The sequence below is a fragment of the Anolis sagrei genome, chromosome 4, assembly GCF_037176765.1.
Source record: "Anolis sagrei isolate rAnoSag1 chromosome 4, rAnoSag1.mat, whole genome shotgun sequence".
NCBI classification, from domain to species: Eukaryota; Metazoa; Chordata; class Lepidosauria; order Squamata; family Dactyloidae; genus Anolis; species Anolis sagrei.
Window position 1 is genome coordinate 123,997,787 of NC_090024.1, and position 25,544 is coordinate 124,023,330.

Here is a 25,544-nt window from a genome sequence, read left to right on the forward strand (position 1 = left end):
ATGTTTTGTGTCTATGGCATTGAATATTTTCCATGTATATGTATATGTATATGTGGCGCAGTGGGTTAAAGCACTGAGCTGCTGAGCTTGTTGATCGAAAGGTTGCAGGTTCGATTCCGGGGAGCGGCGTGAGCTTCCGCTGTCAGCCCTAGCTTCTGCCAACCTAGCAGTTCGAAAACATGCAAATGTGAGTAGATCAATAGGTACCGCTCTGGCGGGAAGGTAACGGCGCTCCATGCAGTCATGCCGGCCACATGACCTTGGAGGTGTTTACGGACAATGCTGGCTCTTCAGCTTAGAAATGGAGATGAGCACCACATCCCAGAGTCAGACATGACTGGATTTAATGTCAGGGGACTACCTTTACCTTTTATGTGCATTGTAATCCGCCCTGAGTCCCCTGCGGGGTGAGAAGGGCGGAATATAAATACTGCAAATAAATAAATAAATATTTATAATCGTTTTTAATTGTTATGTTGTATTATTTCACTTGTAGGAGCCCCTGGTGGTGCACTGGGTTAAACCCCTGTGCCGGCAGGACTGAAGACCAACAGGTCGCAGGTTCGAATCCAGGGAGAGGCGAATGAGCTCCCTCTATCAGCTCCAGCTCTTCATGCAGGGACATGAGAGAAGCCTCCCACAAGGATGATAAAACATCAAATCATCCGGGCGTCCCCTGGGCAACATCCTTGAAGACGGCCAATTCTCTCACACCAGAAGCGACTTGCAGTTTCTCAAGTTGCTCCAGACACGACAAAAAAAAATTCACTTGTATTTTTAAAGGTGGAGGGTGTAGTCTTATGTAAAGATTTGAGTCTTAAACTAGAACTCTGGGAGACCAACGTCTCTTGTCAGTTATGGATACCTGGTTTGTTAAATTAATTTTATTTAAGAGTCACTTTAAATCCCAATCTAAGAGAAATGTGACATACAGGAACAACAAATCAATCAAAATATAAACTATATGTCCATATGAAGTAAGCTGCAAGTAACATTAGCCTAGATATGGGAAGGCCTGGAAAAAAAACGGGGGAAAATTAGGGGCGAAAACAGTTTTCCCCCGTTTTTTTCCAAAGCCATTTTTTCTGGAAAAAATGAAAAGTGCGTAGAATATTTATCTTTTCCAATGATAAATAATATATCTATGACATGGTATTCAAACTATATAACATGAAGACCTTAATGAAAGATTTCTGTGACTTTTTGTTTCTGCACACTTCTTTTTCAATTTTTCTGGGGTGGGGGGTGGGAAATGGCTTTGGGAAAAAATGGGAAAAAAACTCTTCTGTTCCCCCCCCCCCCATTTTTTTATTTTTTTCCAGCCTTCCCATCTCTACATTAGTCCTCATTAGCATTGCCACCAGGAAGAAATTATGGGCACTTAACCCAAAATCACTTGGAGGGCCACATATTCCCATTCATATGATTTCTCATGGATATCAATTTACTTCTTCAGAAAGTTGAATGTTACACTGGTGTGAAATTAGTTTGTTTACTGTGAGTGTGCTGGTACGGCTGTACCAGGAGCTCCAAATTTATTTGCTTTGTATTAAATGTTTGCTTGCAGTCAGGGATTCTGCAGGAAGGTGGCTTCCTTTGATTGCAGTCATAGGGCAAATCACCTGTCCATCATCGTTAAGTTTTGGTTCTGCCCCTGTTCAGGACAATTGGGAAGGGAAGGGAGCCATTTTTTAGTCAGTCTCAGCAAGGAAAGCTAATGTACAGGACGTGTGCAAGCTTCCCCTGTACAAAAGCTTCAATCCTTAAGACTTTCTGGGAGGAAACAGTCTTAAGAGCATCCAAGACTTTCCAAGGGAAAACAGTCTTAAGAGCATCCAAAGATTTCCAGGAAAACAGCCCTAAAGACCAAAGAACTCCCGCTGGAGAATATCTAAGCCTTTACTGGTAGGTCCACTCGGTGCTTCGAGATGCAGTTCGACCTGGTAGCAGAGCCCACATCAGTAAGGGTTAGATTACAGTCAGCCTGGGAGAAGTTAAAAAGGGGATTTTCCTTTAAAGTAAAGAAGAAGTTATTGAAGACAGTTGCCTGTCCTTCGTGGGCAAGATTAGGAAGCCACCAGTTGCATAAAGCCTGGAAGCATTTGTTTAGCTTTATTGAAGACAAGAGAAGTTTCTGTTTGATTGTTCATTAATAAAAGACTTTGTTATACTTCACAAGCCAACTAAAGATCATTTGTGGTGGAAAACCTCTGAGAACTTCTCCTTGGGCCCCCCTGGCTTCCCATTGGGCAAAGGTTGCACGTCCTGTTCTAAACGAAATTCTTTACAGGCCCAGCGCGCGACAGAACAGTGGGTGAATGGCTATCTTTGACTGGCTTTTTGTTTAATAAGGCTTTTATAAAACAAAACAAAGTAGTAACTGGTTGTCAGCTGTAAACTAGCCATACCTGCCTCATATTGTATCCCATCCTTGTAATGACCATCACATATAAGACCCTAACTACAATCAATTCTAAAAAATATAGTTCATTCACACTTGTCTGGGTGTGTTCATAGACAAGACATCCATGCAACAGGTACATGCATATGTACTGGACAATTACACAGCAGCTCCGATGCTCTAAGGAGGTAACGCTCTGAACCTATATACTGTCATCCCTGTTCAGTCATCCTTTCCTTATGGAAGAAAAGAATGGACTATGTCAGGTTCAAGATAGAGACAGCATTGGACTTCTACATGAACAACTTGCTTTTACGAAATGTGCCACCAGAGAGTAGAGCTACTCTAGGTCACTGCTTCCTAAACTGCAGGTCTCGACTCTAAATGGGGTCCCCTTAGCTCAATGTTGGGGTCCCTAAAATTGGCAACTACTGTATGAACATTTTCTGAACATCACGACCTCATCACACTGGGTTGTAATTGGCAGAATGCACCAGTTTGCCTTTCCTTTCACCATGGAGCCTGCCAGCTCCCATCCCATGATGCACTACAACTTCCGGCGGACTTGCATGAAAGGGAAGGTGAATCAGCGCATGCTGCCACCATGGCAACACGGGAGACTTCCCATGTTGCCTTGGATCAACGGGGGAAGCTGAGATCCCCACGCTCACCTACAGGCACTGCCAGAATCACCATGATCTGTGGCAATTCCAGTGGCACGTGTGAAGAGGTTCCTAGTGGCTGCTTTAGACATTTACTTGAATCGGTTGGGCAGTGTTTACAGTGGACTCTAGGTCAGCGTTTCTCAACCTGGGGGTCGGGACCCCTGGGGGGGGGGTCGCAAAGGGGTGTCAGAAGGGTCACTAAAGACCATCAGAAAACACAGTATTTTCTTTTGGTCATAGGGGTTCTGTGTGGGAAGTTTGACCCAATTCTATGGTTGGTGGGGTTCAGAATGTTCATTGAATGTAGGTGAACTATAAATCCCAGCAACTACAACTCCCATATGTCAAGGTCTATTTTCCTCCAAATTCCACCAGCGTTCACAATTGGGCATATTGAGTATTCATGTCAATATCTATTATTGTTTCAGTCCACAGTGCTCTTTGGGTGTAGGTGAACTACAACTCCAAAACTCAAGGTTAATACCCACCAAACCCTTCCAGTATTTTCTGTTGGTCATGGGAATTCTGTGTGCCAAGTTTGGTTCAACTCCATCTTTCAGAATGCTCTTTGATTGTAGATAAACTATAAATCCCAGCAATTACACCTCCCAAATATCAAGTTCTATTTTCCCCCAAATTCCATCAGTATTCCAATTTGGGTATTTGTGCCAAATTTGATCCAGTGAATGAAAATACATCCTGAATATGAGATAATTACATTACGATTCATAACAGTAGCAAAATTACAGTGAAGTAGCAAAGAAAAGAATATTATGGTTGGGGGTCATCATGACACGAGGAACTGTATTAAGGGGTCACGGCATTAGGAAGGTTGAGAACCACTGCTCTAGGTCATGCTTCAGCTGTACTTCATAAAATGGAAAAAACAGCCTGTTCGGCAAGTCTTCCAAATGCTGGTTTGTTATTAGTAGATGTTGATTGTTAGACATATTCTTGGGCCATGTAAAAGTTTAAGAAAGCCTGGTCTAGGCTATCTTACAGTTAGATTTTATTCTATTACTAGCCGTCCCCTGCCACGCGTTGCTGTGGTCCAGTCTGGTGATCTGGAAAATGAAGTAATGGTTTCTAATCTATGTTATTTCTTTATGCTTGAGGGTAAACAGTATTTCTTATTGTTTCTTTGTCAGTGTTGATGTGGAGAGTGTCTGGTTTGCCTACTCTGGAATATGCTACATATCATTGTCCTTCTTTAGGAGTCCCTTTCAAATCTATGATACTATATCTCTGTGTATGTGAATCATATCTATCTATCTCTGTCTATGGTTGGATGGCTCTTTGTCATGAGGGCTTTGATTAGATTTTCTTGCTCTGGTGAAGAGAGTTGGACTGGATAGCCTTAAGTATTTTCTGTTGGCCATGTGGGTTCTGTGTGGGAAATTTGCCCCAATTCTGTTGGTTATGGGGTTCAGAATGCTCTTTGATTGTAGGTGAACTATAAATCGCAGGAACTACAACTCCCAAATGTCAACATCTATTTTCCCCAAACTCCATCTGTGTTCATATTTGGGCACATGAAGTATTCATGCCAAGTTTGGTCCAGATCCATCATTGTTTGAGTCTTGATATAGGTGAACTACAACTCCCAAACTCAAGGTCAATGCCCACCAAACCTTTTTCTGTTGGTCAGGGGAGTCCTGTGTGCCAAGATTGGTTCAACTCCATCATTGGTGGGGTTCAGAATGCTCTTTGATTGTTGTTGAACTATAAATCCCAGCAACTACAACTCCCAAATGACAAAATCAAAAAATTTGAGTTAAGGACATACATTGGCTTGTTAGGTGTATGCTGGCCAAATTTGGTGTCAATTAGTCCAGTGGTTTCTGAGTTCTGTTAATCCCACAAACGAACATTACATTTTTTATATAGATTATTATTATTATTATTATTATTATTATTATTATTGTCACCAAATGTTTTGGGTCTATAACTTCCATCATCCCTCACCAGTGTAGCAGGGTAATTCAACCCCAAATGAAATAATCTCCAAATATCTTGAGGACCACACTATCTTAGAAAATCTATATGGAATCTGAAATCTCTGCTACATAGACGACATAGGCTAAATAAGGCTCAGGACTGGGAAAAATATCTTTTTGAACTACTACTCCCAAATTTCCAGTTGGCAGAGGCTATGTTGGATGGAGATTTTCTAAGAGTTGCAATCCAAAAAGCAGTATTTCTTAGTTCTGTCAATATTGCAGTACAAACATTGTTTTAACAGAAAACAATTCATAGTAACATATAACATTCAGAAAGTAAATATCAGAATCAGGTGGCGTTGGAAGCTCTCTCTGAGCACCTGTCACTTTGTGCTTTCTGATAACCCTCTTAGAAAGTGTTTTTCTAACGGGAAGGTGGAGGAGGCTTGTGTAACCTGATAGTAATGTGACAGATAAGCACACCAGTTTCTTCCATTCATACTGTGTCACCCTCACTTTGTCCCCAAAAGAGAAACAAAAAGGATAATTACCCCAAAGCATTCCTGTGGATAAAGGCCCAGATGTACAGTCACAAAGCCAGATCGATAGACAGATGGAAAGAAAACAGAAAAGATCAGGAAATGGGCCATCAGCAGAGAGCAAAGGAACAAGAAGGAGACTGTTGGAAGAAGATTTGCATCTGAGAAAAGCAACAACCCCATCTCACACTCTTGATATCCTTACATTTCACTATTTTCCATCACCGAACCCACCTGCCTCTCACTTCCTGATTCCATTTATCAACATTCACATCATACAGTACATTAAAAAAAGAATGACTAATACGTGTTTGCAAACCACATATACCATTCAGAACACAACAGAAAAAAGGGCTTTTTTGGTGGCTGCTCCTAAGTTCTGGAGCTTGTCTTTCAGCTATGCTAGGATGGCCCTTCCTTGTTGTCCTTTTGATTTCAGTAAGCCCTGGAAATGGCTGGCAGGATACAGCTTCTAACAGGTGGGTCATAAACTATTTATTGATGGGTTGTTGTAGGTTTTTTCGGGCTATATGGCATCTCCGTATACGAACCCACACGATCTCTCCGATCATCTGGAGAGGCCCTGCTCACGATCCCACCTGCGTCGCAAGCGCGATTGGTGGGGACGAGGGACAGGGCCTTCTCTGTGATGGCCCCCCGACTCTGGAACTCTCTCCCCAAGGACATCAGACAAGCCCCAGTGTTGGCAGTCTTTGGGAAGAGCTTGAAGACGTGGTTGTTCCAGTGTGCCTTCCCAGAATAGGAAACTCCAAGCATCATGTCCCAAATACACTTTACTAGAGATTTAAGATAGTCTGCACACCGCACCAATCTCCAAAAACCTATTCATTTCACCTGCCATGCCCAGCATTTTTTAAATTTTTAATCTTTACATTTGGCCCGGCCTTCATTTTAAATGCGTCGTGGTGTTATTGTCTAATGTTTATTGCTATTGTTTTAATGTTTATTGCTTTCTTTTATGAGTTTACTTATTTGTTGTATTTGTTATGTTGTTTTAGTGATGTGTTGGGCCTCGGCCTCTTGTAAGCCACACCAAGTCCTTCGGGAGATGTTAGTGGGGATTATTATTAAGTATTATTATTATTATTATTATTATTATTATTATTATTATTATGTTCTAGGGCAGTGATGGGCAACATTTTGAGCTTGGTGTGTCAAAACTCGCCAAAAAACTGAGCATAACTCAGGTGGGGTGTCACTTTGAGAAAAAAACCCCCAATATAACAAAATATATTATTGTAATATATAACTGTATTTAATAAACCAAAAAGCTAATTATTTAACTTACCTGCTTTTTTTACAATGCCATATATCTCGGCATTATGGAAAAATGCTGGTGCAGGAGCTGAGGATAAAATGTCCTTCTCGGGATGCGGCCCATTCTTCTGTGTATGCAGCCGCATGTGGCCACGTGTCATCAAAAATGGCTATGCGTGTCAGTGCTGACACACGTGTCATAGGTTCGCCATCATGGTTCTAGGGCATTCTCTCCTGACGTTTTGCCTGCATCTATGGCAAGCGTCCTCAGAGGTAGTGAGGTCACTACCTTTGAGGATGCTTGCCATAGATGTAGGCGAAATGTCAGGAGAGAATGCCTCTAGAACATGGCCATATAGCCCGAACCTACAACAACCCAGTGGTTCCGGCCATGAAAGCCTCCGACAATACATATTTACTAATGTACAATTTCTTATGATGCTTTTAAATTGCTTTTATTTTAGTTGTGTTCAAATATTCCAATTGTAGTACGAGGGGTATTTTTTAAGTAAGGTCCGTTTTGTTGTAGACACTAGTAGTTCGTGTGCATAACGCAACGAGCGCATGCGTCGTGTACCGGCATGCCTCGGGAACAACTGTGCTCAGTTTCCGCTTTGTAGCTAACCTGTACGGTTCTGTTCTGTGCTTTAAAAATGTTTAAGACTATCAACTCACCCTCCGCATGTGAGGTTCACTCAGTGATACAGTTTTTGTCAGCAAGGAACCTGCCTGCTGCAGAAATTCATCGACAGATTTGTGAAGTGTACGGTGATACTGTTATGAGTGAAAGCAAAGTGCGTAAGTGGGTACGACAATTCAAAGATGGCCGTGACAACGTCCATGATGAGGACCACTCTAGTCGCCCTTCTTTGATTACAGAATATTTGGTTATCGGAGCAGGCGGCAAGTTTTTATGAAGAGGGTATTTTAAAATGGGTTCAGAGGTATGAGAAGTGTTTGAACAAACTTGGCAACTATGTCGAAAAATAGAGTGAAGTATGTACTTTCTGAAAATAAATTTACTTTTTTGAAATAAACTTTCGTTGTGTACTTATGTTCCAATGGACCTTACTTAAAAAATACCCCTCGTATTTTAACATTACATTTTTAATGTTTTTACTCTTACCATTCTAGTCATTCTTGTGAGTTTCCCTGTGAAAAGTGGACTCTCTCTTCAAAGAAAGTTAAGGTATAAAAAAATCAATGCATAAACACAACTATCAGGTTTTTAATAATGTCTGCAGCCTTTAAAGCAGGGGTCCACAAACTTTTTAAACAGAGGGTCAGGTCACAGTTCCTCAAATTGTTGGAGGCCAGATTATAATTTTAGAAAAAACACGAATGAATTCCTATGCACACTGCACATATCTTATTTGTAGTGCAAAAAATCCATTCAAAAAGAATACAATAATTAAAATGAAGAACAATTTTAACAAATATAAACTTATTAGTATTTCAGTGGGAAGTGTGGACCTGCTTTTGGCTGATGAGATAGGATTGTTGTTGTTGTTGTGTGCTTTCAAGTCATTTCAGACTTAGGTTGACCCTGAGCGAGGGCTGAGTAAATGACCTTGGAGGGCCATATCCGGCCCTCGGGCCTTAGTTTGAGGACCCATTCTTTAAAGCAAGCCACTATCCTGTTGTTGAAGTGGGTAACTCCTTGGGACTGCTAAGTTGTATGTGTGCTTGCCTTCAAGACATCCTTTTCTTAGGCAAAAAATTATTTGTAAAAAGGGACCCGAAGTTATGCATTTCCCCAATAATGTCCAGTTTGGCCCTCAGTAACATATCTCTCATGCTTGATTTGCAGTATACCGAACACAACAAAACCAAGCACAAACAGTGCAACTCACTATTAACTGCAGACAGTGATGACCCAGTACATGCACAGAATTACATGTGAGAGTAAACAAACATTTGAAGACATACAACTGTGTGTGTATGTGTGTGTGTGTGTGCATGTATCTGGTATAGAGCAATAAAAGGAAAGGGCTAAAACACATTCATCCATCCTGCTGTTTCTTTGCTCCAAATCCATCCTTCCAAAACTAGTTTTCTTTGTAAACCAAAATTCTGTCACTAGTATTGTGTTATACTGCATTGAATGTACACAATCCTTTTAACACACATTCATATCCTCACCTAACCTGGTTTATTTCTCCTGGCTTTCACTCAAGGTAGCTACAGTTCTGGATTTTTATAGAGCACTCTCAGTGCTCTCATAAATGTGCCGTTTCTCAGGAACATGCCAAGGTAAGACATGGCATTGAATTATGTTGTGAAGTGGTTTAGATCTGGGTTATTGTAGTTTTTTGGGGGGATATATGGCCATGTTCTAGAGGAATTTTCTCCTGACGTTTCGCCTGCATCTATGGCAAGCATTCTCTGAGGTAGTGAGGTCTGTTGGAAGTAGGAAAATGGGTTTATATATCTGTGGAATGACCAGGGTGGGACAAAGGACTCTTGTCTGCTGGAGCTAGGTGTGAATGTTTCAACTGCCCACCTTGATTAGCATTTGATGGCCTGGCAGTGCCTGGGGGAATCTTTTGTTGGGAGGTGATTAGATGTCCCAGATTGTTTTTTCTCTGTTATTTTGCTGTTGTAATTTTAGAGGTTTTTTTTAATACTGGTAGCCAGATTTTGTTCATTTTCATGGTTTCCTCCTTTCTGTTGAAATTGTCCACAAGCTTGTGGAGGTCAGTGGCTTCTTTGTGTAGTCTGACACAGTGGTCAAACATTTCTGTGTTCTCAAAAAATATGCTGTGTCCAGGTTGGTTCATCAGGTGCTCTGCTATGGCTGACTCCTCTGATTGAAGTAGTCTGCAGTGCCTTTCATGTTCCTTGGCTACCAGTATTAAAAAACACTAAAATTACAACAGCAAAACAACAGAGAGGAAACAATCGGGCACATCTAATCACCTCTCAACAAAAGATTGCCCCAGGCACTGCCAGGCCATCAAATGCTAATCAAGGTGGGCAGTTGAAACATTCACACCTAGCTCCAACAGACAGGAGTCCTTTGTCCCACCCTGGTCATTCCACAGATAAATAAATCCATTTTCCTAGTTCCAACAGACCTCACTACTTCTGAGGATGCTTACCATAGATGCAGGCGAAACGTCAGGAGAACATGCCTCTAGAACATGGCCATATAACCCGAAAAAACCTACAACCTAGTGATTCCAGCCATGAAAGCCTTCATCAATACATGGTTTAGATCTGTTTACATGAACCCTAATTGAAGATAATATAATCACCAATTAGGTAATTATATAGCTTTATAGATGACCTAAAAAGTCTGAATTAATTGTATATGTTTTGTGATGAACGTACTGAGATGTTCACATACTTAGAATCTGTCAGGTTTTACAATGTATTGTAATGTAATATAGCGGAGTCATGCACTGCTAATGGGCTTCTATTGGAAATGCTGAGTCATGCATTAACTGTATATAGAACTCCATTTGGGGAATGTGTTCTGGCCTAGTCCAGGTGATTGTGAATGATGCAATCCTGGGTTTGAGTTAAGTCAATGAGTTGGGAACCAATCAGAGATTGCTATGTGTAAATGAATTGTATATAAGGAAGTCATGTACAGTGTATATTTCTCCTTGTGCTGTGATGTTGTTCGTCGAAGGCTATATGTAATTAAAAGAACCTGTCTGCTAAGACAAGATATAACTGTATGCTGTGGTAAGTTTGTAATGTCATCTAGACAGGGGAAAAGACAATGGTAAAACTGACAATGGCCGGGCATGTGCTCAAGTGTCTGTAAAATGTTCCGGAGTGACTGCAGGCTGTGGGAGCAGTTGACTGAAAATACTGTGCAGGAAGAAGCTACTGGAAAGCGCTGAAGTTGTGCAACTGATCTGCTGCTGAATTGTGAAGTTAATCTCAACAATTATGCATTTGTGGAGATGCGTTTCTTTATTACTACAGTGTGCCCTCGCTATTTCGCGGTTCACTTCACGTGGACTTGCTGTTTCGCAGGTTTTAAAAAAAGAATTTAAAATACAAGTAGCGAGGGAACACTGTATACCCATTATCAAAGAGTGTTGTTTCTCCAGCATAGATGCTGCCCCAGACTTGAGCTGCTGAGTTACTCACAGATAGGTGTATGTGTGGTTGGCAAAGAGCCCGAAGAAGGCCAGAGAGGGCCGCCAAGGCAGCTTCTGCCAGGGTTTCTTCTTTGGAAGCTGGAAGTGTCGCCCTGGCTGGCGGAGGCAGCGGGCTGTGAGGGAGGTGTGTGTATGGTTGGCATATAGCCTGGAGAGGGCTGCCAAGGCAGCTTCCACTGGGGCTTCTTCCTTGGGCGACCAGGTGAGAGCCCCATGCCAGTGGGAAAGCAGGGAGGAAAGAAGAAGGGTGGCTCCAGCAAGAGAAGGGGGTAGGGAGGGAGGGAGGGAGGGAGGGAGGAGAAAAGAGGAGAGGGAGAGAGAGAGCGAGAGAGGAGGGGGAGAGAGGAGTGGGCAGAACTATACTGTCCATATACAGTATAGCATCCCTGCATCGCAGTCTTTCACTTATCGTGGATGGTCCTGGAACGTAACCCTCGTGATAAGTGAAGGAACTAGAGTTGGTTGATCCAAGTCGTACGTTTCTTAACTCGTAATGAAATCTTAAATAAATTACCTTTTGGAGCAATATCGACACGTTTTGGCAACCCGGAAGTGTTTTTGCCATATCGAAGCCGCGTCCGCCATCTTCCTTACGACTTCCGACAGTGAATCGTAAATGCTTAAGGCGTGGTCTTCAGGAACAGCTGTTCTTACCCACGCCCACCTCCTTCCTCTTTGCATCGGCGGCTTTGCGAGGTGGGCTTTGCGAGGTGGGCGTGGCTACCTCCCTGGCGACAAGTGGTGATGCAGAAGAGCTGGCCGTAGCCATGCCCACCTTGCAAAGCCCACCTCGCAAAGCCGCGGATGCAAAGAGGAAGGAGGTGGGCGTGGGTAAGAACAGCTCTTCCTGAAGGCCACACCCCCAGGGGCCGTCAAGAAGAGCTAAGTGTAGCCATGCCCACCTCATTCCCCTGCCACCCATCGCCGTTCGCAGTCACCCACCCAGGGAAGGGAAACTGCAAGATTTTAAAACTAATCTCGCAGTTTCCCTTCTCTGAGCAACTGCTAATGGCGATGGGTGGCACAGGAATGAGGTGGCCGTGGCTATGCCCAGCTCTTCCTGATGGCCACTGGGGGAAACCGCATCGCTGCTTGTCGCCAGGGAAACTGCAAGATTTTAAACTAACAGGGGGGAGGGCACCTTCCATTAACGTAGTAAACGAAGCTATTCAGATTTTTGCTATTCCCAAGCTTTTTTTCAAGAAAATTCGAGAAATAATTTTAAAATCGAAACGCCAGCGCCACCTATATACAAAACGAGTTTAGAACCATTTTTTTTCTTGATCAACCAAGCCTAGTGGGAACACTGTATTGACATGTTCTCATGGCAAAAAAGGTCTAAAATGAGACTACAAAAACATACCCCTATGATCTTGTGGCTTAATTGTGTTTTTTGCCCTCCCTCCCATCAAACGCAACAATTTCTCCATTGTCAGTCTTTTCATTTCAAAAAATTGCATACATCTTTTTACTCCAGGTAATGAAGACAAGGATTTTATCTTGGTTGAGTTTCCAAACACCAGCCTGGGGAGTTCTTGAGGCAGAATGACATAGCAGTAAGGCCTTGAAGAGAGGGAGAACTATTTCCAAAATTAGGGTCTCAACAGAGCAGAAGTTCCCAAAATGAAGAGACTTACGCCAAAGCAAAGGCCATCAGTGCTCCGACCACCACAATGAAATCCAAGATGTTCCAAAGATCTCGGAAATAGGAGCCGTCTTGTAGGATCAATCCCTGATCTATCATCTGTTGAAAGATGGAGGCAATTTAATCAGACTAATAGCAATGAAAATATCTGGATATTATAACAAAAGCTCCCCTCTGTGTATCCTCCATATTTAAATCTTGAATGCCCAGAAGACAGTAAACAAGAGAGGAATGATCAAATCAAATTCCATTTTTAAAGTACACTTGGTTGATCGCAGGAAAAAAGCCTCATCGGAAATAATCTTCTGCTTGTGCCAACACCAATATCACAGTATTTCATTATCACATAATGAAAGATCATTGAGGAAAAGCACACTTGTTTGTGTCCACATCAAAACTAAAAGCAAACAAATGAGAGATGTACTACAGTTCTGAAACCGGGGAGCACGTCTTTTTAAAAACACATTTTTAAATCATAGAAAAAGATTAACACGGGAAGTATACATGGAGGAGATAACCTTGTCAACATATGCCACTTGTTGCAACCCAGAGCAGGAAACTGGACCCTCAGACAACAATCCACCACACTTGACTTCAGGAAAAAATCCTTTTTTATTAATGAAAGATGAATACAAGATAGAAGAAATATGCAAAGGTAAAAAGTCACAGTAAAAATCAGGAACAAGAAATGTCCACAAACAAGATCATGAAATAAACAGCAAAACTGCTGAATCCTGGAACCTGTTAGCAATCCACTAACCGTACTTGGAACAACTAGAAAAATCTCCGAAGGTCACTTGAATCAGGAGACCTGGAAAAGCTTGCACATGAATCTAAAACGATGCTTGGTCTAAAGCTGCATTCAGGCCAGGCATACTTAAGACCGAGAAATCTATTGCGAGACACGCCTGAAGATGTTGTTTGCATTTCTCTCAATCTGGCTGACCTACGTAAACTTTGTACTTCACCCCGGCTCTGCCAAATCTGCCCCCGCCTATCCTCATTAGGGAGACCAGGTGTCAGATTCTCTGGAGAACTAAGACTGGGAGGAAAAGGGAGTGAAACGTCTCTGCTCGGCTTGGAATGCATGTTCTCATGGGAATTCTGACTTTTAACTTTCCAAGGCTGTAGGACTTTCACTACTCAAACCATCATAATCTAAATTGGCCTCAGAATTCTCATTGACATCTACATTGGCATCAGGAAATACAATCAGAGAATCAGGTTCAAGTTCACACACAGGCTGAACCTCAACACCACTTTTGTAAAATAAACATATTTCAAATACCTCCAATACCTAATCAGTAGCACAGGGAAGCACTCTGCTTAAAAACAAAGCAATTTTAATGGCACAAAACAAATGAGGAGAATCTTCTCAAATGGATTTGAATCAAGTAAAGAAACAAAACTTCCAACCAACTTTGCAACCATTGAGGGTGCCTGCCACAGATGCAGGCGAAACATCAGGAAAGAATGCTTCTAGAACCTACAACAACCCAGTGATTCTGGCCATGAAAGCCTTTGACAATATATTAATTTTTTTTCTTTTCCCTATCCACACTGTTTTGGTAAGGACTTTAAAAATGTTTTGCTTCCTCCTGAAGAGGGATTACTGAGGCTCAGCACTTGGCTGATTATGGCCCCTTCTACACTGCTATTTAAAATCCAGATTATTTACTTGAATTGGATTATATGGTAGTGTAGAACTCATATAATCCAGTTCAAAGCAGATAACGTGGATTATCTGCTTTGATAATTGGGATTATATGTCAATGTAGAAGGGGCTTATGTCGCATGCTGACTCAAATTCTGAGTATATGGAGTCACTGATTGGTGATCGTCACTAGCTTGCATGGCTTTAAAAAATGGGATAGTGCAGGATTGAAATTAACATAGCTACCCTAGAGGCATCCAGTTGATCCCTTTTGTAACAGAGTATTTTACAAGCTGGGTCTTTGGAATGACTGAGAAGAGCATGTCTTATGTGGTTAAGCCCCGAGGTTCCTTCCCTATGCCTATTGTGACATATAGCATCCATATATGTTCATTAGAGATCCCAGGTTAAATAAAACATATACCCTTTCAGGTTTGCCAGAAATGTCTAAAAGCTAGCATGCCAATTTAGCTTCCCGAACACCAAGCTGGTGTCTAATTTTAGAAGCCCTGGTCCGTGGGAGTGACATTTGAGGCATGACAGGGATGTGTAAAAAGTTATTCTAAAAAAGGTAGGGGTGTATCCAATTTTCCTTTTCTAATGCAAGAAAATATTTCACATTCTGTTCCCACTGAGGCCAACACCCGCCACCTACAAAAAGGAAGTCACACAACATGTTGCCGTAAACCAACATCAAACCAACAACCTGGCCAACTCTTTTCTTGTCCTAACTGGTTTTAACAAAGTTGCTCAAGGGCTAAGAAAGTGGGGTTTCCCGTGGTTCTAATTCACTTTTTAAAGCCATACAAAAATTTTCAATATTATCCAATCTGTAAACCCTAGGGCTGGGCGGTTTCGTTCGTTAATTTCGTAATTCGTTAATAATTCGTTATTTTTTGGGTAAACGAAGCGATAACAAACCATCCAGGAGCAACTAAAAAATGAAACGAATTTTTGAAGCTATTTCGTAATTGTTTTGTTATTGTTTCGTTATTATTTCCGTATGTGTCTGGTGCAAGTTTGATAGTTGTTTCCCTCCCCTCTCCCTGGTTGCAAGCGGTCGGCATTTACCCCACTTCCGGGTCCCTGGCCTCTGCTTAAGTGGATCAAATTCTCCTCTCCTCCTGTCATCACCTCACCTCGTTCCTCACTCTGGCCTGAGTGTGCATTGGGCAAAGAGACACAGCAGTGCAGCACTCAGAGACCTGCCTGTTGCCTGCCTAACCTCTTTCCTTCTCCAGGTTAAAACTATTATATTAATTATATTTATTATTATTATTATTATTATTATTATTATTATTAAGAATGGATGGCCATCTTTCAGTAGTGCTTTGACTGTCCCTTACATTCACGAAGGCAGAAAGTGATTTGTTATTATTATTATTATTATTATTATTATTATTGAGAAGAAGCATTGTCAAACCAGAATAGAGATCTCACCCACCCTCCTCTCTCTCTCCTTCCCCCCCTTTCCTTCTCCAGGTTAAAACTGTTATATTAATTATATTTATTATTATTATTATTAAGAATGGATGGCCATCTTTCAGTAGTGCTTTGACTGTCCCTTACATTCACGAAGGCAGAAAGTGGTTTGTTATTATTATTATTATTATTATTATTATTATTGAGAAGAAGCATTGTCAAACCAGAATAGAGATCTCACCCACCCTCCTCTCTCTCTCCTTCCCCCCCCTTTCCTTCTCCAGGTTAAAACTGTTATATTAATTATATTTATTATTATTATTATTATTATTATTAAGAATGGATGGCCATCTTTCAGTACTGCTTTGACTGTCCCTTACATTCACGAAGGCAGAAAGTGGTTTGTTTCACCCCTCCTCTCTCTCTCTTTCCCCCCTCTTTCCTTCTCCGAGGTTAAAACTATTATTAAAACTATTATTTTCACGTCGCGCAACCGCGTCCGCCATTTTAACGAATTGATTCGTTAATATTAACGAAATTTCGTAAATACCGAACTTTTTTAAGGGAAAATTTTGTAATTATTTTAAATATCGAAACAAAAAAACCCCCCAAATACAAATCGATTTTAGAAACAAATTTTTCCGTTGTTACCCAGGCCTAGTAAACCCCTCTCTCCATAAGAATACATCATTTTAGAGGGCTTCACACATTAAGATTTTGGAATGCTCTTCAGAGCAGAAGACACAAAATATACATAAATATAGTGGGCTCTCTAGATCTGTGAAATCAATCACCTCCAGATTTATTTATTTATTTATTTACTTTATTTCTATATCGCTTTTCTCAGCCCTCAGGCGACTCAAAGCGGTGAACAACATCAATACATAATATCACAAAACAAGTATAGGGCAATTAAAAACCATTATAACATAACTCATTAACATCAGTATAACAATCATTAGCGCCTCAACAGTAAAATCAGAATCCAGTCTCATCATCTATTATTCCGTATTCCTATGCTCAATTACACTGTTTAATCAAATGCTTGTTCGAACAGCCAGGTCTTCACTTTCTTCCGAAACACCAGCAGGGCTACCACTGAGAAGGCCCTGTCTCTCGTCCCCGCCAAGCGCGCCTGTGATGCAGGCGGGATAGAGAGCAGGGCCTCCCCAGATGATCTTAGTGTCCTAGTCGGTTCATAGGAGGAGATGCGTTCGGAGAGGTAAGTAGGGCCAGAACCGTTTAGGGCTTTATAGGCTAAAGCCAGCACTTTGAATTGTGCCCAGTAGCAAACTGGCAGCCAGTGGAGCTGGCGCAACATAGTATGCTCCCTGAGTGCCGCTCCTGTTAGCAACCTGGCTGCTGAGCACTGGACCATTTGAAGCTTCCAAGCAGTCTTCAAAGGCAACCCCACGTAGAGAGTGTTGCAGTAGTCTATACGGGATGTAACCAGAGCGTGGACTACCGTGGCCAAGTCAGACTTCCCAAGGTACATCAAATGGTTCGGGCACCACTGGGTGTCGTGCCAAAAGATCTCAGCCAGCATTTGGAAACAATAAACATCGACAAAATCACTATCTGCCAATTGCAAAAGGCCACCTTACTTGGATCTGTGCACATCATTCACAAATACATCACACAGTCCTAGATGCTTGGGAAGTGTTCGACTTGTGATTTTGTGATACGAAATCCATCATATAGATCTCATTTGCTGTGACATACTGTGCTTTTGTGTCAGTAAAATAATAATAATAATAATAATAATAATAATAATAATAATAATAATCTTTATTTATACCCTGCCGCCATCTCCCCAAAGGGGACTCAGGGTGGCTTACATGAGGCCAAGCCCATCAGTACAACAAAATAAAACCAAAACAACAAAACAAACATCACAATTAAATAAATAAAAATATAATAATGCAATAAAACAATAAAATACATGAGAGAAAGGAGCAGGAAATAAACTCAGCATGGTCTATCTCAAAGGAAGGTCTGCCACGGAGGAAAGGATACACAACAGAAAGAGGGCAAAGCAAAATATAGGGTAGCTTTTGTGACTTGCACACAAAGATGATTTGCTACAACGACAAAGTCTCTTGATAGGCAGGAGAAGTTTATAGAAGGACAGGAAAATCAAGGCAAGGACAAACTAAAGAAGCTAGTAACGCTATTGGAGCTCAAGGATACCCATGGTTACCAAAAGCTTGCAGTATATCAAGGACAGGAGCTCCAACAAACTCTGACAATTCATCCAAGGAACCACTTTAATTTATTGAAAATACATTTCATTGAAGAGAGAAAGGGTAGCATTTTCCCCTTTGGGTTGTTGTAGGTTTTTTCGGGCTATAAGGCCATGTTCTAGAGGCATTCTCTCCTGACATTTCGCCTGCGTCTATGGCAAGCATCCTCAAAGGTAGTGAGGTCTCTACCTCACTACCTCTGAGGATGCTTGCCATAGATGCAGGCGAAACGTAAGGAGAGAATGCCTCTAAACATGGCCATATAGCCCGAAAAAACCTACAACAACCCAGTAATTCCAGCCATGAAAGCCTTCGACAATACATTTTTCTCTTTTATTCAGTAGAAGAAATGTTAAGTACTAAGTAGGCATCACTGAGAGCCAGTCTCATCTGCCAGGAGGTGGCAGCACATAAGAAAAGTTCAAGATCGGATCTTTAACATGACCCTACCATCAGGCATGTAGCCCGGGGGGGGGGGGGGGGGCTTGAGGGGCTTCAGCCCCCCCCCGAAATTCTCATGGTGGTTCACGAAAAGGCCTTACTGGTGCATTATTTAAACTGTTATGTTTATTCATATCATGATCTGATCACCGTACTCAATATATCCCATATGCATGGGGGTATTGGGGTAATGATAGAAAAGGTTTGCTAGGCTAGACCCTCTTTCACTCAGACTCAGCCCCCCCCCCGAAACTCAGCCCCCCTGAAACCCCCCCTGAAAAAAATTCAGCCCCCCCCCCCCCCCGAAACGAAATCCTGGCTACGGCCCTCCCTACCATTACACTGAAAACCGAACTACAACACTATGTATGAAATGAACATGAAGTCTATTTTTTTTTCTACAATTTGGTCTCTTACCTTAATAACCATCTCAAAGGTAAACACACCGGTGAAAACATAGTCAAAATACCTCAGGACCTGTCAAGGAGAAAGGGAAGGATGAAGTATGTGTATATATCTGTGTTTGTGTCTATCCATTTATCTTTAATGAGAAACCTCACACATTTCAGCAGCAACTACATTATGCTTTCAAAATACTTTCAAATATGCTGGCCAGCAGCTACATATGGGGGGTTTTCTGCCGTTTCCATCTCAATTGCCCAAGACCCTTAATAATTTTTCCTCTACATGCACAAAACATTAGGCTTGGGTGATCCAGATCATTATTTTCATTACTCGTTATGCATTCGTATTTAAATTAGCTTACGATCCAATATCGAGCCATGCAGGAATAGTGTGAGAAGTAATTAAGAATTGAAACAATTTCCCCATTTTTCGTAATTATTTCGGATGTCTGGTGCAAGTTTTAAAAACTCACAGTTTCCCTCCCCTCTCCCTGGTTGCAAGCGGTTGGCATTTACCCCACTTCCGGTTCCCTGGCCTCCGCTTAAGCGGATCAATTTCCCCTCTCCTCCTGCTGGTCATCTCACTTTGTTCGTCACTCTGGCCTGCATTGGGCAAGGAGGACACAGCAGTGCAGCACTCACAGAGACCTGCCTGGTGCCTGCCTAACCACCTGGGCAGGGGTTAAAACTATTATTATTATTATTATTATTATTATTATTATTATTGAGAAGCATTGTCAAACCGGAATAGAGATTTCCCCCCTCCTCTCTCTCTCTCTCTCCTCTCTCCTTCTCCGAGGTTAAAACTATTATTATTATTATTATTAGTAGTAGTAGTAGTATTAGTATTAGTATTATTAAGAATGGATGGCCATCTTTTAGGAGTGCTTTAATTGTGCACTACCTGCATGAAGGCAGAAGGGGGTTTGTTGTTATTGTTGTTATTATTATTATTAGTATTAGTATTATTAAGAATGGATGGCCATCTTTTAGGAGTGCTTTAATTGTGCACTACCTTCATGAAGGCAGAAGGGGGTTTGTTGTTGTTATTATTATTATTAATATTATTATTATTGAGAAGCATTGTCAAACCGGAATAGAGATTTCCCCCCTCCTCTCTCTCTCTCCTCTCTCCTTCTCCGAGGTTAAAACTATTATTATTATTAGTAGTAGTAGTATTAGTATTATTAAGAATGGATGGCCGTCTTTTAGGAGTGCTTTAATTGTGCACTACCTGCATGAAGGCAGAAGGGGGTTTGTTGTTAATGTTATTATTATTATTATTATTATTATTATTATTGAGAAGCATTGTCAAACCGGAATAGAGATTTCCCCCTCCTCTCTCTCTCTCCTCTCTCCTTCTCCGAGGTTAAAACTATTATTATTATTATTAGTAGTAGTAGTAGTAGTAGTATTAAGAATGGATGGCCATCTTTTAGGAGTGCTTTAATTGTGCACTCCTTGCATGAAGGCAGAAGGGGGTTAGTTATTATTATTATTATTATTATTGAGAAGCATTGTCAAATCGGAATAGAGATTTCCCCCCTCCTCTCTCTCTCTCCTCTCTCCTTCTCCGAGGTTAAAACTATTATTATTATTATTATTAGTAGTAGTAGTAGTAGTAGTATTAAGAATGGATGGCCATCTTTTAGGAGTGCTTTAATTGTGCACTACCTGCATGAAGGCAGAAGGGGGTTTGTTGTTGTTGTTATTATTATTATTGAGAAGCATTGTCAAATCGGAATAGAGATTTCCCCCCTCCTCTCTCTCCCTCCTCTCTCCTTCTCCGAGGTTAAAACTATTATTATTATTAGTAGTAGTAGTAGTATTAGTATTATTATTATTATTAAGAATGGATGGCCATCTTTTAGGAGTGCTTTAATTGTGCACTACCTGCATGAAGGCAGAAGGGGGTTTGTTGTTGTTGTTATTATTATTATTATTATTATTATTATTATTATTGAGAAGCATTGTCAAATCGGAATAGAGATTTCCCCCCTCCTCTCTCTCTCTCTCTCCTCTCTCCTTCTCCGAGGTTAAAACTATTATTATTATTATTAGTAGTAGTAGTAGTAGTATTATTAAGAATGGATGGCCATCTTTTAGGAGTGCTTTAATTGTGCACTCCTTGCATGAAGGCAGAAGGGGGTTAGTTATTATTATTATTATTATTGAGAAGCATTGTCAAATCGGAATAGAGATTTCCCCCCTCCTCTCTCTCTCTCCTCTCTCCTTCTCCGAGGTTAAAACTATTATTATTATTAGTATTAGTATTATTAGTATTGGTATTATTATTATTAAGAATGGATGGCCATCTTTTAGGAGTTCTTTAATTGTGCACTACCTGCATGAAGGCAGAAGGGGGTTTGTTGTTATTATTATTATTATTATTATTATTGAGAAGCATTGTCAAACTGGAATAGAGATTTCCCCCTCCTCTCTCTCTCTCCTCTCTCCTTCTCCGAGGTTAAAACTATTATTATTATTAGTATTAGTATTATTATTACAAGCCATTTTAAAACGTTTTAAAGACTGGAGTTTGGTTTTGGTTAGTTGTTAGTTTTATCACCAACAGTCAACAACAGAAGGAGAAGGAAGCTTCAGAAGTTCCCCTGTCCCGTTTGGAGGTTTTTTTCGTGTCCGCCATTAACGCATCGATTCGTATATTTACAAAATTTCGTAAATATTGAAATTTTAAAATTGGAAATTTCGGAAATTCTATCATATTAGAAACGCGGGAGCTCCCTAGATACGAAATGAGTTTAGAACCAAATTTTTTCTTGATCGCCCAAGCCTACAAAACATCTTTTTTTTTTTTTTAAAAAGAAATTTTTCCTGCAGGCTTACTATCTTACATCTCCCCAGAGGAATAGAGATATACAGGCAGCGTCCAGATCCTGATTCAACACTTGCATGTTCTCTCCTGGCTCAGTTGAAAGGAGAGATAGAGCTAATAGGCCTGGGTAACAACGCAAAAATTTGTTTCTAAAATCGATTTGTATTTGGGGGTTTTTTTTTTGTTTCGATATTTAAAATAATTACAAAATTTTCCATTAAAAAAGTTCGGTATTTACGAAATTTCGTTAATATTTACAAAACATTTTGTAAAGATGGCGCTCTTTTTTAAAATATTTTTTCAATATTTTTTCAATATTTTTTCAATATTTTTTAAATTTAATTATTAATTTAGTAGAATAGGGAGGAGAAATTATTATTAAGGAGGGAAGGCAGGCACTCACTCTGGCGGGCCCTCAAGCGCTGCCGCCGAGTCGGGCCCGGCTCCTCCGGAAGCAATGCGAAATTGGGAGAAGGGCTCCCCAAAGGCCATCTAGCCCAGCCCTCCGCTAAGGAATTGGGAGAACGAAGCACAGCCCTCCGCTAAGGAATTGGGAATTGGGAGAACGAAGAAGCACACCCACCGCAAAGGTGAGGAAGGAGGGACGGGCCGCCTTCCCGCTGAGGGTCGCTCGCCCTCTCGCTCGCTTGCTCAGCCAGCGCCTTCCCCGCCCTCTCCTCCTCCTCCTCCTCTTTCAGGCTCTGCCTCTGACTGGCTAAGGAAAGGAGAGAGAGGAGAGCTCCCAGCAAGCATCTAGCCAAGCCATCTTACGTATTTCCGAAATGGACGGAAATACAAAATTTTTTGGCGCCTGCCGTTTCGATATTTAAAAACACTTCCGGGTTTAAAAATAAGTTTTGTAATCGTTTCGTAATTGCTAAAATTAACGAATATTTAACGAATTACAAAATTAACGAACGAAACCGCCCAGGCCTAAGAGCTGACTGTCATCAACACACCGAGCACCATATAAGCTTCCTGAACATTAAAACCAACAAACACACTCATGCCTGCCTTGGTAATGGTTAACACAAATCCTTTCTCTCTTCACAAGCTACTTCACTATCTGTCTAAATCTGAGAGAATATTTCTGAGGGAATAATAAAAATATCTAAGCCTGTACTACAGTCTGAAATGGCACAGCCCAGTTAAACCTGAACCCAAGGAAGCGGAGTTCAAATTTGCACTGGGCTGAAAAGTGGGTATTTAGCTGAGGAATTGGAGCTCATTTACATTAGCTTCTCATGGCAGGGCAGAATGGTCAAGAAACGTAGTAATCACTTTATTCCTCTCTGAGTTGGTCAAGACGGGGTCCTCTGCTGCCAAAGCAATGCTGCTCGCTGCAATCACCAGAAGAATGCACATCTCAAAATAACGCAGGTTGACAATGTAATGGCAGGCCCTTCGGATTCTGTCAGGGAGAGAAGACAGGTTGGTTACTGCAGCAGCCAAAGCCTTGCCACCGACATGAGATGCTACTCTTGTCATGAAAATTGCCATCACCTGGCACATTTTTGTAACATTTCAGAGTATTCAGCCTGAGGTAGGGCTGCTCCTGAACATGCCGTGAACGTGGCAGGATGACTGCACAACAAGATTGCTATCTGGAAGCATCCCAGCTCTGCTTAATGGCATGTTTTCAGATGACAACCATTCTTACTCTTGACAAGTGTATTCAGATGTATTCTGAGGAAGTTTAGTTTCACAACTCTGTTTCTATGACCTCCCTGCAAATAACCTGCTCCTATTTTTATCTCATTAGTCTTTTAATTGTTTTATCCTGTACATGTGGCCCGCTCACTGTTATCGTAACTGTGTTTATTGGAATGTTTTGTTTTATTTTATTTGTTCTTCTATGTAATTTTGATGATGCTGTTTGTTGTTTATGTTCTTGGTTTTATTCTGCTGTAATACAAGGGGTATTTTTTAAGTAAGGTCCGTTTTGTTGTAGACACTAGTAGTTTGCACGCATACCGCAACGAGCGCGTGCGTCGTGTACTGGCATGCCTCGGGAACAACTGTGCTCAGTTTCTGCTCTGTAGCTAACCTGTACAGTTCTGTTCTGTGCTTTGAAAATGTTTAAGACTATCAACTCACCCTCTGCATGTGAGGTTCGCTCACTGATACGGTTTTTGTCAGCAAGGAACCTGCCTGCTGCAGAAATTCATCGACAGATTTGTGAAGTTTACGGTGATACTGTTATGAGCGAAAGCAAAGTGCGTAAGTGGGTACGACAATTCAAAAATGGCCGTGACAACGTTCATGATGAGGACCGCTCCGGTCTTGGGAGTGCCTCTACAAGAAGTTAAGCGGGATTTTGTTTTTGTTTTTTTAAAAAAGATTAAATAACACTGTTCAATGGAGAAAAAGTTTCGGGCCTGAAAATAGTTGTTCTTTTATGATTTTGGGGTGCTGAAAACAAAAATGACATTTAAAAATGTATATTGGCTCTAGTTTTTATGATATAAGCAATCACGTGATCACATATGGTTGAAAAAATGCATGTTGCGACTTACACTATGGAAGATTCTAGAAAGTTGCGGGCCTGAAAATAGCTGTTCTTTTATGATTTTGGGGTGCTGAAAACGAAAATGACATTTAAAAATGTATATTGGCTCTAGTTTTTATGATATAAGCAATCACGTGATCACGTATGGTTGAAAAAATGCATGTTGCGACTTACACTATGGAAGATTCTAGAATATTCTAGAAAGTTTGATGACGCAGTATTAGTGCCGTGTGCAAAAGCCAGAAAGCCCTATATAAGGCCAGACTTTTGAACGGTAAGGGTCAGTTAGTTGAAGACTGAGACAGTATCGTTAAACATCATTTTACATTACTGTAGTTATGCCTCGCACGTGTGTAAATAAAGCACTATGGAAAAAAGATATCAAGGCAAATGGACTCCGTCAATGCTGTCAGACTACTGCTGGAGCATTGTAAGAGACAATCCTTTCCTTGAATACAAAAGAAAAGTCAAGAGAAGCAAACAGGATATAAACTAAAGTCATGATTAAAGCGACATTTAAACTTTCAGACTTTTTAACTGCATTAGGCCTACTAATATAGTTTCTTGCTGCACAAACATAAACAATAGACTAATTAAATAAATATTTCTCATGTATAAACTATTGGCAATATAATTTGACTAAAATTTAGTAAATATTCACGGTTTATATACATGCAGTAAGGTTAGGCGCATTATCATAATATTAACGAATTACCTATTGTGGAGAAAATTGAAATAGCTGTTGCATAAAAACCAGAGCCAATTAACACATTTAATTATTATATTTGAATTCAGCATGTTAAATTTATTAAGAAACGGCACATTTTGTTTCCGTAACAGAAAAACTGAAAATTTGTAGAACAGTGTAATTACTTGTGTAGGTATTTTCTTTTAGTAAATAATAAGTGCTGGACCTCAATCCTGGTCTGGAGTAGCGTAAGGGGCTTTGACCATTTCACTCCTGCTGTGTTTCCACACAATCACTTTGATCGTCCAGGGACAAGGGAGAGGGCCTTTTCTGTGGTGGCCCTTCGACTCTGGAACTCACTCCCCAGGAATATTAGGCAAGCCCCCACATTGGCAGTCTTTAGGAGGAGCTTGAAAACTTGGTTGTTCCAATGTGCCTTCTCAGACGAAACAATAATTCCTTGTTCTGACCAATTTTCTGCAAAATGTCCTCTGAAGCACTTTATTTTATCTGTTGGGTCAATCAACCCTACCTTACCCTCTAAAAACCTGTTAGGTTTATTTTACTGCTGCTCACACCCAGTGTTGTAAATTTGTAATCTATTAGATTTGGCCCTGCCCACCGTGTTGGACTCTTTTGTTTTTAATTGTTTTGTTTTATTGCTGATATGCTATTTATAATGGTTTTGTATTGTATTGTATTTTTATTATTTATTATTTTCTTTCTTTTATTTTATTGCTGTGTTGACTTACGGATGTATG

The 25,544-nt window shown here is 40.8% G+C and overlaps 1 protein-coding gene across 7 annotated transcripts in view; it reads right to left on the reverse strand.

Moving 5' to 3' along the window:
• The window catches only part of CACNA1E (calcium voltage-gated channel subunit alpha1 E), a 575,426-nt gene that overhangs the window by 102,388 nt on the left and 447,494 nt on the right, over window positions 1–25,544 (reverse strand). For all 7 annotated transcript variants that reach the window (XM_067467631.1, XM_067467628.1, XM_067467632.1 and 4 more), the window contains 3 exons: window positions 22,868–22,997; window positions 18,764–18,823; window positions 12,579–12,685 (listed from right to left, as the gene is read on the reverse strand). In XM_067467631.1, the coding sequence (XP_067323732.1) occupies window positions 12,579–12,685; window positions 18,764–18,823; window positions 22,868–22,997 (297 nt within the window). The remainder of the gene's footprint in view (window positions 1–12,578; window positions 12,686–18,763; window positions 18,824–22,867; window positions 22,998–25,544) is intronic.